We start from the raw sequence: 12,798 nt of genomic DNA, 5'->3' as shown, positions 1-12,798 counted from the left end.
AACAACTATTAAAAATAAAGTGTCGCTATGACGATATGATTAAAAATTAAGAAATATTAAATATTAATAATGTATAAAATTAAAACTTTTTCTCATTAATTTATTTTATATATATATATATATATATTTATATTCTTATTTTTTTCGAACATAAAAGTATATTCCTTTATATTTGACTTTTTTTCTTATATTTTACAAGTTTCAAAATGTGTTTATAAATATAAAGAAACTTATTCCAATTCAATTTCTAAGGGTCTAATTGGTATTGTCGTTGTTTTCAATTTTTTTGTTTCAGTATGATGAAAAAATAGATTATAAAAACATATTTGCTTATGTTGTCAGTTTCCTATTTTTATTGTCGATTTTTACCTGTTTACCAAAAAATTAAAAATTATATTTTGTAGTTTTCAGTTGTTTTGACAACCTATTATCAGAAATCTTAACATCCAGATATAGATTTTTTTTATTAAATAATTCATTTTATATACTTTTAAATGATCATATGAATCTAAATATAATTTAAATAAAAATATGCATAAATTTTAAAAAATAATAATAAAGTTAATTATAATATACTTTTACTATTTTTCAATTGTCATGTCCAATAAAATTTTTATTGCTTAGTAGACTTTGAAAGTAAAACAATTAAGCAAAATAATAATAAATTTATTTTATCATAATAACTTTTCAAAATGTGTATTATTAGTAATTTTATTATTTTAATCATATTTTTATAATATTATTTGATTTAAAATAGAAATGAGTATTTTTTTTTTTTGAACTAAAGTTTTAATTTGTATTAATTTTATAAATATTAAACAAACATGTTGCTGTTTTTAAATCCTAATTTTTAATTTTTATTTCTAATTTGTAGTTTTTATTTTAAATTTTTATGTTTCTAATTTTATTCTAAACTGGTCTAATTTTGTTTAGAAAGAATGGAGACGTGTGGGAAACCCGGTGAAAATTGAATAAAGACCAAGATATTCACACAAATAACCTAGTGACACGTGTGTCTTGTCTCCTCTGGCTCCGGCATCTAGTCCAGATAATGACGCATGCATATGGAAAATGGAACTGGCGCTGCCGCCCATCACCCATTGCCTTTTGGGAGCATCCCAACTTATTACCCCTAACCCCTCTAATTTTTAATATTGATGAAGTTATAGGTAATTTTATGTGCTAGTGGCGGATTCAAAAATTTTCTTTGGGGACCAAAAAATATATTTTTTTTATATATCCTCTGAGAAGGTTATTAAAATACAAATACATTTACATTTAATGCTATTAATAATTATTTCAAAAATAATATCTATGTACCCAAAAAAAATATAATGAAAAGAACTCCTATTATATCATTATCGTTAATTTATCCTATTTTATTCATTTTTTTTTATTAATAGCCTCTAAATTTTATGTATAGAAGCTGTTCCATATACTATTTCAACCAAATATTAATCTCATATTTGATTAATGGTCAAGTTTCCAAACAGTACTCTAAGTCTCAGTCACCAATTTTCAGGATAGAAATATTTAAAAAAAAAAACGCATGCAGGAGAAACTAGAAAGAGAAGAAGCTAATTAATTAATTTGCATGAGCCTCGCCATTTAACCTGCAAATCCTCCATTCCTGCAGGAATTGAGCACGTACCCTTCTCTTCGTAAAACCTAACAGCATTCGCATTCCAGTCAAGCACACACCACTCCACTCTTCTCGTACCCCATCTCCACCGCCTGCGACGCCACCGCCGACAACAGCATCATTTCTAATCGCTTCCTCCGGCAACATTCCCTCACGAACAAGTCCTCCGCGTAAAACCCCGGCTTCCCCAGAAATATCGAGTAGTTCGGGAAGAACAGCACGAACTCGGCCGCTGCAGCCGCCGGGAGGTGATCGGAGAAGGGGCTGCGAGAGACTTCGGGGATGAAGACGGTGAAGGAGTGGAAGGGCGGGTGGGTGAAGAGGGTGGCGGCGAGGGAGGCTTCGGTGGCAGGGAAGTGGTCGGTGACGCGCTCGAAGACGGCCATCTGCCTGGCGAGCTTGTGGAGGAGAGGGACGACCGATGGGTTCCCCAGTCGGATTCTAGCGAACAGGGTGGTTCTGACTGGGGTTTCAGGCACAGCGGTGGCGGGAGGTGATGGTGGTGCGACTGCGGCGGCAGCCATTGCCGGGGGTTCGATGGTAGGCCAGATGGCGGGGCTGTGAGGGTAGGTGATGGTCACCTAGATGTAAGGGCATGGGGGTCTTTTTACTCAAAAAGAAAATTTTATGGAATGTGGTTGTAAAGGGCAAATGGCAGTTAAATATTAAAGTCATTAAAGTGAGTGGTTGTGATAAATTGTGTTACTCAAAATAATTTATTTGTTAAATAATAGATATTGTTTTAAAATAGTAATAATAAAAGATGATATTTTTGTAATTTATCTGAATATACACTATCTTTTATTAATAATAATAATAATAATAATAAAAATATTATACTGTTTTTAAATAATTGATAAAATTATTTATTTACTTGACTCGTAACATTTAAGACTTTTGTTGTTATGATTGTCTAATAGGCATAGGTCCCTCTTGAGATCCAATTATTTTATAAGTAAAGAAATTTTCTCTAAACTTTTAGTAATAAGGTTCAAAGTTTTGATTAACTTATTTATTATTTTATTGTTAATACTATTAGCATTCACAAATACTATCCATGGAATTATTATTATTTTTTTATTTTTTATTTTTTCTTTAGTAAATTATAATTGAAGAACTTAAATTGGTATGGTATAATTTTAATACAAATTTCTAATTAGTATTAATTTATTAATTGTGACGATCACATGACATTTTTTCATTTGCAAACTTGAGTTAATTATGTTAGAGATGGAGCCAGAAACACAGTTGGAGACGATTTGAGCTAAGTCAGAAAATGTGTGAATTTATTCTCCATTTATCTCTTGATTATAAACTTCCAATTTGTGATTAATTTGTATTGATTCGCATTTAATTATAATGTAAAAATTCAAGCCTATATAAAGAGGTTGTGGAAAGTGATAGAACAACAACAGCACAGTGCAGAGAGAGCACAGAGAGTGCAGAGAGGAAGAAAGAGAAAGAGAGAGAGAGAATTGTAACATTTTTCGGCAAGTTATTGAATAGTTGGTATGTGCTCCGTAGACGTAGGTCATTCTTAATCGAACCACGTAAAATTCTTGGTGTCACTTTGATCTGGATGCTCACAGGGTCCTAACAAGTGGCATCAGAGCCCGGTTGGAGCAGAAAAGTCAGATTGGAAGTGATCCCGAAATTCAGAACTCTGTCCAATAGATCAAAGTTTTGACGCCACCATTGCATTCACCTCGCAGAGACGAAGAGAAGCGTGTTCGCCAGAGCTCGAACGGAATTCAGACAAGCCTGCACGCGCCTCCACGCGTTTTGCCGGAGCAAGACACCTCTCCACGCGTCTGCGACGCGCCGCACGCGTCTTCCTTGCCTGAACCACCTCGACCCGACCCGTTACGCTACCCAGCCCAACCCGAAAAAACTCTCAACTCCGAGTGAACCCGAGATCCGATCCACGAACCGGATCCGACTCGCCGCTTAGAACCGGCCACGTCAGCTGACACGCCAGCGAGAGCCACGTTAGCCGGAGCCGCCAACGAGAGCCACGTCATCAAGTGGGTCCCACTGCCACATCAGCCGCCACATCAGTCGGTGAGCCCAACATCATCAGTTTGACTGAAAACTTTGACTGAACTTTTCGGGGTAGTTTTGGGTCCGTTTTTCGAGCGAATCGAACCATTGCTAGGGTTTTTGATCGTTCCGGATCCATCCGTGCTATCCATTTGAGCTAATTCCATCTCTAAATTAGCAAATCAAGATGTCAAATGAAAAGAGCTCAAAAATCGAAATGTTCAACGGGAACAATTTCGGTTTCTGGAAGATGTAGATAGAAGACTATTTGTTTGGGAAGGAATTGCACTTACCGTTGAAGGGTAAGCCAACATCCATGAACAAGGACGAGTGGGAGTTGCTTGATCGAAAAGCCCTCGGAGCCATCAGAATGACGTTATCGAAATCTGTGGTGTTCAATATCAAGCATATAACATCCACCAAGTTTCTGATGGATGCACTCTCAAATATGTACGAGCAGCCTTCAGCCGCAAACAAGGTATATCTCATGAAAAAACTATTTACGATGAGCATGTCTGTAGGTAAGAGTTTCAGCAGGCATCTGAATAACTTCAATGAGTTGTCTGATCAACTCGCCTCAGTTGGGATAACGTTTGATAATGAGATTCGGGCTCTACTAATTCTCAGTCAGTTGCCTGAAAATTGGAATGGTGTCGTCATTGCCATTAGTAGCTCCGCAGGAAAATCAAAGCTTGTATACGATGAGGTCGTCAGCATGATTTTGACAGAGGAAATAAGAATGCAGCCGAACCATAGCTCCAATTCGAGTTCAGCCTTTAACATGGAGAATCGAGGCAGAGGAAACAGGCATTGACGATCAAACAACCGCGACAGATCTAGGCCGAGGCGGTCTCTATCCGAAAATTCCAGAGGTACTCAGGACACAGGTTCCCAGAGTACTAAAGTTATTGAATGATGGAACTGTAGAAAGACTGGTCATTACAGGAACCAGTGCAGGAGTTAGAAGAAAGAATTCAAGACGAGGGCAAAGACAGAAGCAAATATTGCTTCTGAGAATGATGAGATGTTGATCTGCTCTTCAGAGAGCAAGCAGGAGTCTTGGGTCTTAGACTCCGGAGCCTTATTTCATGCTATATGCTGCAAAGATTACCTAGAGGAGTACATACCAGGTAATTTTGGTAAGGTGTACCTTGGCAACGTTCAACCTTGCGACGTAACCGGCAAGGGAGTTGTGAAGATCAATATAAATGGGTCAGTATGGAAGCTGAAGGATGTCAGGTATATTCCAGACCTGAGAAAGAATTTGATCTCAATTGGTCAACTGGCAGATGAAGGATACACGATGAAATTCATTAGCGATGAATGGAAAGTCTCAAAGGGTGTACTAACAATTGCACGAGGTAAGAAAAGAAGAACACTTTTTCTAACCTCTAATGCCTCCATGTCTATTTTAGTTGCTGCAGGAAATGACGACAACAACATCTGGCACTAACGACTTGGTCACATGAGCGAGAAGGGACTCAGGGTGATGCACTCAAAGGAAAAATTGAGTGGTCTACAGTCAGTGCAGGTTGACATGTGTGAGGATTGTATAGTCAGGAAACAGAAGAGGGTTAGTTTCCAAATAAACACCCATGAATGTGTTGGGACACATCAGCAGAATACCGAGAATCCTCAGGTGGAGGAACCAGTGAAGTAGATTGTCGCACCACCATCTCCTACTCCAGCTCCAGAGCTTAGAAGATCTACTCGGTCTCATATACCAAACAAAAGGTATATTGATTACTTACTTCCTACAGATGGAGGAGAGCCTGAATGCTATGATGAAGCATGTCAAGTGGCAGATATGAGCAAGTGGGAGCTTGCGATGAAGGATGAGATAAAGTCCCTCACCTCCAACAGAATGTGAAAGTTGCCCAAAGGCCTTCACAACAAGTGGGTGTACATAATCGAAGAGGAGCATGAAGGCTCCAGAAGATACAAGCCTCAGTTGGTAGTCAAAGGCTTTGAGCAGAAGGAAGGAATTGACTACACCGGCATTTTTACACCAGTTGTGAAGATGACAGCCATCAGATTAGTCCGCAGAAATCGAGCAGACAAGAAGGTGGCGACTACAAAGGAACTCAAGTTGTGTTCAACTTCAGTTGGACTTCATGCTTGAAGACACATATTATGAGCACACCATTTCTTCATGATACTCTTGTTGAGGAGGTGTCTCTGTCTCCAAGTGGGAGATTGTTAGAGATGGACCCAGAAACATAGCTGGAGACGCGTTGAGCTGAGTTAGAAAACGTGTGAATTTATTCTCCATTTATCTCTTGATTAAAAACTTCCAATTTGTGATTAATTTGTATTGATTCGCATTTAATTATAATGTAAAATCCAAGCCTATATAAAGAGGTCGTGGAAAGTGATAGAACAACAACAGCACAATGCAGAGAGAGCACAGAGAGTGCAGAGAGAGTTGAGAGGAAGAAGGGAGGAAGAGAGAGAGAGAGAGAGAGAGAGAGAGAGAGAGAGAGAGGGAGAGAGAATTGTAACATTTTCCGACGAGTTATTGAATAGTTGGTGTGTGTTCCGTGGACGTAGGTCGTTCTTGACCGAACCACGTAAAATTCTTGGTGTCACTTTGATCTGGATGCTCACAGGGTCCTAACAAATTATAATAAATTAAATTGCTAAAATGATTTATAGGTCTAATGTATAGTGGAATTATGTTTCCGTAAATCACTTGAATATCCACTAAGATGAGAACTTTTCTTTAGTATATTATAATAATAGCATGGTTAGACCTTGAATTTTTATTTACACATTACTTTTTAAATTTAAGTTATGTCATTTAATTTTCTAAGTTTTTAATAAAATGACAATATATGACCTCATATCATCGATTGCCTTGCTTTTCATTAATTCGGCTAAGTAACACATTATTATATTGTGTTAAGAGTGAACTGTGCTCCGACATCAATTTAGACAATTCAACACGAGCTTTATTTTTCATCCCATTAAGATAAATAGGTGATGTAAATTAAAGGTGCATCATTTTATTTAAAACAATTACTTGAATTTTACGGCAAATTCATAAAATATAATTATTTTTTAATTACATGACAAGACTCAAAAGTTAGCTCCAAAAAAAAAAAAAGAGTTAAATTCCTTAAATTATTTGCGGTGGGCGCAATTGTTTCATCTTGGGTCGGACAAGCAAGCAATAATTTAAAAAATCTTAGAATAATGTGCAATTTGTTGTAAATGAAATCAAGAGAGAATTATAGAAAAATTAAAGTAAAGAAATTTAGAACTATAGAAATTTAGCAGTGTAGTTCTTCAGAAACTGAATGTTGCTAATCATCTTTTTATCTCCAGTTTGATTGTAAAACATATCCTTATATAGGCAAAGATTATATTCGTATCCCAAAGGTCAATTCCATAATGAACCATTATGTGGGCATACCAAAAGTTATAACTTATTCTCAAGATAGTCGTCCACATATATAATATACATGTTTTACAACACTTCCCCTTGAATGGTTATACACTATGAATGTTCGTTAAAACCTTCACTAAGGAAAACCCGGTGGGATAAAACCTTAACGAAGGAAAAAGAGTACAGTATTCATACTTCCCTTCAAAAAATACAATCAATTAAGAAATGTCCTTAAGTTGTCGCATTCCAATGTTATGTACATGTTTTTTTTTTAAATTGAAGTTGGCAATGCTTTTGTGAATAGATCTGCTGAGTTGTTACTCGAACGAATTTTGCAAATGTCAACATCTCCTTTCTTCGTAAGTTCACGAGTGTAAAAGAACTTTGGTGAAATATGTTTAATTTTATCACCTTTTATGTACCACCTTTGATTTGTACAATACATGCTGCATTGTTCTCGTACAATATTATTGGCTTGTCATTCTCCAGTGATAATCCACTTGTTCCTTTAATGTGTTGGATTATAGTTCTTAACCATAAACATTCACGACTTGCTTCGTGAACTGCCAATATTTCTGAATGGTTTGAAGAGATAGCAATGATCGTTTGCTTTACAGATCGCCAAGAGATAGTAGTATCACCACATGTAAAAATATAGCTTGTTTTTTATCGAATTTTATGAGGATCAGAAAAACATCCAACATCAGCATATCCTTTCAACATAGACTCTACTCCTTTTGGGTAAAACAAACCCATATCAGATGTGTAGCGGAAATAACAAAGAACATGTTTTACTCCATTCCAATATCTCTCAATTGGTGTACAACTAAATCTTGCCAGAAAATTTACCACAAAAGTTATATCTAGTATAGGGCAATTTGCAAGATACAAGAGTGCTCCAATTATACTAAGATAAGGTACTTTAGGACCAAGTATTTCTTCATCATCTTCTCGAGGACGAAAAAGATCCTTTTTCACATCAAGTGAACGAACAACCATCGGGAAACTTAATGGATAAGATTTATCCATACAAAATTGTTTCAAGATTTTTTCTATATAAGATGATTGATGAATAAAAATTTCACTTGTTAAATGTTCAACTTGAAAACCAAGACAAAATTTTGTCTTCCCAAGATCCTTCATTTCAAATTCTTTCATTAAGTAGTCAGCAGTCGTTGAGATCTCTTCTGGAATTCCTACTATGTTTATGTCATCAACATAAACTGCAACTATAACAAATCCAAAATTTATCTTCTTGATAAAAACACAAGGATAGAAAAGATTATTTTCATATCCAATTTTCAACAAATATTCACTTAAACAATTGTACCACATTCGTCCAGACTGCTTCAATTCATAGAATGATCTTTGTAATTTAACAGAATACATTTGTTGTTGTTTTGGATTATATGTTTCAGGCATTTTAAATCCTTTAGGGATTTATATATATATATGTCATTATCCAATGAGTCATACGAGTAACTTGTCACTACGTTAATGAGGCGAATGTCAAGTCCTTCAGAAACCGTTAAAATAATCAAAAATCTGAAAGTAACTGCATCCATAACAGGGGAATAGTCTCATTATAATTTATACCAGACCTTTGTGAAAAACCTTGTGCTACAAGACGCGCCTTGTATTTCACAATTTCATTCATTTCATTTCTTTTACGTACACAAACTCATTTATACCCAACAGGTTTAATATTCTCAAGTGTTTGGACTACTGGTTCAAATACCTTATGTTTAGCTAATGAGTCTAGCTCAACCTGTATTACTTCTTTATATTTTGGCCAATCATTTCGATATCAACATTCTTCTACAGTTTGAGGTTCAGGCTTATTATCATTAATAATTTATGAAGCAATCGCATATGTAAACACATTGTCAACAACAACTTCATTTCTTCTCCGCATATTTCCAAATTTTAATGAGATCTCATAATTTTCCGGTACCGGAAACACTTCTGGTGTTACTTCTGTGGAAATATGAGATTATTGATCTATATTTCTTTTAACCTCTTCTTGAGTGTTAATGACCTCTTTTGGAGTGTCATTTTTATTCATTTCCTTTTTCTTTTGAAGAAGAGTATCCTTTGCATCAATTGGTCTATCACGCTCATGACGCATTTTAGATTCATTAGATGATATTCCCATTGGGTGTTCTTCAGGAACAATCAATCTAGCAGGAATATTTGTGACTGGAACATATGATTGAGTGACCCTAAAATATATAATTACAAAATATTTCAAATAATTTAAATATATATATATATATTGTATATTAAATTACAAAATATTTAGATTAAAAATATAAGTATACACCCCCTAAAATTACAAAATAATAGGATTATACTAATAATATTAATCCAAATTATGTGAAAAGATTATTTGTCAAATTAGCGAATATTAAAAGTATTTAAAATGTTCCTTAAAGGACACTCTATTAGCTTGACTTCTCATTTACATTGTACATTAGAGATCTCAATTTGACTTTGAAAAATTAATAATGAAAATTTCTATTTTGTTTTGTTTGTTATAGTTTTCTTTCCTTTGGGTGCAAGCATATACATGTTATCTCCACTAGCGAAAATTTGTGGGATCACCACTAGTATTACAAATTAAAGATGCCAGATATGCAACTCCAGCTCAACTCCCTAGCTCCCACCAAAAATCTGAAGAAAGAGCACCCACGTGAATGGCTCCAACAAATAGTTGTTTTATTTTATTCTATTTTATTTTCTGTTTTTTGGGCAGTTATTTTCCCTGCTCTGCTTGAGATTCCTTTTTCTATTATCATTTCCTTCTCCCTATTTATCTTCCCCCGAGTGTACAGTTCAATGTGTGAAAATGCGAGGAAGACAAAATTCTTCTTTCCCATCTTCATCTCTCTCTGCTCTGTGCTGAAATTTTCTTCTTGCAGAGCAGTTCATTTCAATTTGTTTCATGGTATCAAAGCCAAGTTAGTCTCAATGGCTTGAACTGACTCCACCAATTCCGATCAAGACACCAATCAAAACCAAAACCAAAACACCAATTCAACAGCCTCAAACCATCACTCAATCCTTCTTGATCCATCACAGCCCAGCAGCCCATACTTCATCAGCACCAACGACCACTCTGGAGCTTTACTCATCACGCAAGTATTGGATTCCAGCAATTATCATCCCTAGGCAAGATCAATGAAGCGTGCCTTGCGTATTAAGAACAAGCTGGGTTTCATCGATGGCAGCATTCGTGAGCCAATTGATCCTGACAGTTCCTTGATGGATCATTGGCTTCGTTGCAATGACATTGTTATTACTTGGCTGCAAAACTCCATGTCGGTTGACATCAAATGCAACACCCTGTATGCAAAAACGGCACACCAGCTGTGGGTTGAACTCGAGCATCATCTTGCACAGCAAAATGCCCCAAGGATTTACGAAATCAAACAAGGAATTGCTGCCCTGATGCAGCAACAAGATTCTGTGAGTTGTTACTTCTCCAAGCTGAAAACACTTCTCGATGCACTGATGAACTATGAATTTATCCCTAGTTGTAGTTGTGGTGGCTTGAAAATAGTGATCGAAAATCAACAAAGGGACTAGGTAATGAAATTCCTAATGGGACTCAATGACTCCTACAAAGGTTTGAAGGTACAAATATTGCTCATTAAACCTTTCCCCAATTTGAATGAGGTTTGTTCAATCATCCAACAGGAAGAGAAGCGTAGAGAGATATCTTCTGATCCTTCTCTCACAGAACCTCTTGCTCTCCTGGTCAAGGATAACACCAGACAGCTCACACCTCAAAACAGCTCTCAAAGACGTGACAAATACTATTGTTCTCATTGCAAAATTCATGGTCACTCTCTGGAGAGGTGTTTCAAGGCTAATTCTAGCAAACCAGTGTGCAATCACTGCCATATTCCTGGACATACTACAGAAAAATGTTACAAACTTCATGGCTATCCTCCAGGGCACAGACTTCATGGTAGAACTCCACCTATTGGCACGTATGCCCATCAGGTTTCATCATCTCCTCTACCTGTTCCAGAACAAGGAACTCATGGAGGTCAAAGCACTATAACTCAAGAGCAATATCAGGAACTAATGGCCATACTCAGGCAGACCAGTCAAGCCTCGGTGCATTCTGTTCAAACTGCCATAGCTTCTCCTCCTGATGCACACATTCCTCAGTTCTCTGGTATACCTCTCTATCTCTTAGCTTACACAAGCAAACCCAAAGACATTTTAGTTGTTCCCTGGATAATTGGCACAGGTGCAACAGATCATATGGTTTGTGCAACCTGTTTCTTCACTTCCATAACAGCTGAAGTCTCCTACTCTGTAACCTTGCCTAATGGAGAAGCTGTCGCTGTGACCCACATTGGCACAGTGAGACCAACAAAAGACCTTATTCTTCACAATGTCCTGTGTGTTCCATCCTTTTCTTTCAATCTCATCTCTGCCAGAAAATTGGCTCACACCTTGAAGTGTTGTCTTATTTTCTTATCTAAAAAATGTTTTATTCAGGACCTTTTGACTTGGCGCACGACTGGAATGGGTGAGGTGAAGAATGGGTTATACCATTTGCTGCAGAATGAAGTTCCTCCAGCATCCAAGCCCTGTCCAAAGCCACCAACATATCACCACAAACAGCTGCCTTACACATTGCTGCAAACCCAGTTTTCCATGAACGCACAAAACACATTGAGCTAGATTGTCATCTCATTCGTGAAAAAAATCAAGACGGTAGTCTCATTACTCACCATGTCAACAGCCACTCGCAAATGGCAGATATGTTCACCAAACCTATAGCCTCTTCTCTCTTTTATTCTCACTTGTCCAAGATGGGAGTAGAAAACATCTACTCTCCGTCTTGCGGGGGTCTATTACAAATTAAAGATGCCAGATATGCAACTCCAGCTCAGCTCCCTAACTCCCACCAGAAATCTGAAGAAAGAGCACCCACATGAATGGCTCCAACAGATAGTTGTTTTATTTTATTCTATTTTATTTTCTGTTTTTTGGGCAGTTATTTTCCCTACTCTGCTTGAGATTCCTTTTTCTGTTATCATTTCCTTCTCCCTATTTATCTTCCCTCGAGTGTATAGTTCAATGTGTGAAAATGCAAGGAAGACAAAATTCTTCTTTCCCATCTTCATCTCTCTCTGCTCTGTGCTGAAATTTTCTTCTTTCAGAGCAGTTCATTTCAATTTGTTTCAACTAGAGGTACCTATTCTAATAGGTAAGAATAGGTTTTATTTAAGGGTCATAAGAGATATTTATTTTAGGTGTTTTTTGCGTCTTTATTTCTAGTAAAAGGAAGTTGTATCTCCCTATAAGAAAATAGTACTAGAAAAGAGAATATACACATATACGATCTCCTCTCTTTTTCTTTCCCTATAATATTGATTTTATATTTTCAATTATTTATATTTGAGCATCGATTTAAATTGCTCATCTTGTATCTCTATCAACGTGCCCATGAAAATAGACTGCTGCAAGTGAACCTAAGTTTTGGCATCTACTAATATCACTAGCACATAATGAAACAATACTTATTTTTAAGATATCAATTATCCCTCGACTCACAAATTAGAGTGTACTATTTTATTTTAATTATTATTTATTTTGTTATATAAATTTGTTAATTTTATAGCATATAAGTTAAATAGATTAATCTACTCTTAATTTTCAAACATGGGTAGTGCAATGTAGATTAATCAAATTAGCATCCTGTCCA

The 12,798-nt window shown here is 36.2% G+C and overlaps 2 protein-coding genes across 2 annotated transcripts; one reads left to right on the top strand and one right to left on the bottom strand.

Moving 5' to 3' along the window:
* Positions 1–1,515: 1,515 nt before the first annotated feature.
* On the bottom strand, positions 1,516–2,167 carry LOC131165393 (GCN5-related N-acetyltransferase 8-like). The gene has a single exon (XM_058123137.1). The coding sequence runs from the start codon at positions 2,164–2,166 to the stop codon at positions 1,690–1,692; it is 477 nt and encodes a 158-aa protein (XP_057979120.1). The 5' UTR covers position 2,167; the 3' UTR covers positions 1,516–1,689.
* Positions 2,168–10,250: 8,083 nt separating this feature from the next.
* LOC131166525 (uncharacterized) lies at positions 10,251–11,771 on the top strand. The gene is made up of 2 exons (XM_058125119.1): positions 10,251–10,538; positions 10,770–11,771. Exons 1-2 carry the CDS (start codon positions 10,251–10,253, stop codon positions 11,769–11,771), a joined length of 1,290 nt encoding a protein of 429 aa, XP_057981102.1.
* The last annotated feature ends 1,027 nt before the right edge of the window (positions 11,772–12,798 follow it).

This window comes from Malania oleifera, chromosome 10 (assembly GCF_029873635.1).
Source record: "Malania oleifera isolate guangnan ecotype guangnan chromosome 10, ASM2987363v1, whole genome shotgun sequence".
Taxonomy (NCBI): Eukaryota; Viridiplantae; Streptophyta; class Magnoliopsida; order Santalales; family Ximeniaceae; genus Malania; species Malania oleifera.
The sequence above is the reverse complement of the archived record's forward strand: the minus strand, read 5'-3'. Positions and strand labels throughout refer to the sequence as shown.

Coding starts and splice junctions, on each gene's coding strand:
- LOC131165393 (XM_058123137.1), bottom strand. CDS start 2,166: ATGGCTGCCGCCGCAGTCGCACCACCATCACCTCCCGCCACCGCTGTG.
- LOC131166525 (XM_058125119.1), top strand. CDS start 10,251: ATGAAGCGTGCCTTGCGTATTAAGAACAAGCTGGGTTTCATCGATGGC. Junction 10,539..10,769: donor TGATGCAGCAACAAGATTCT/GTGAGTTGTTAC, acceptor ATCATCCAACAG/GAAGAGAAGCGTAGAGAGAT.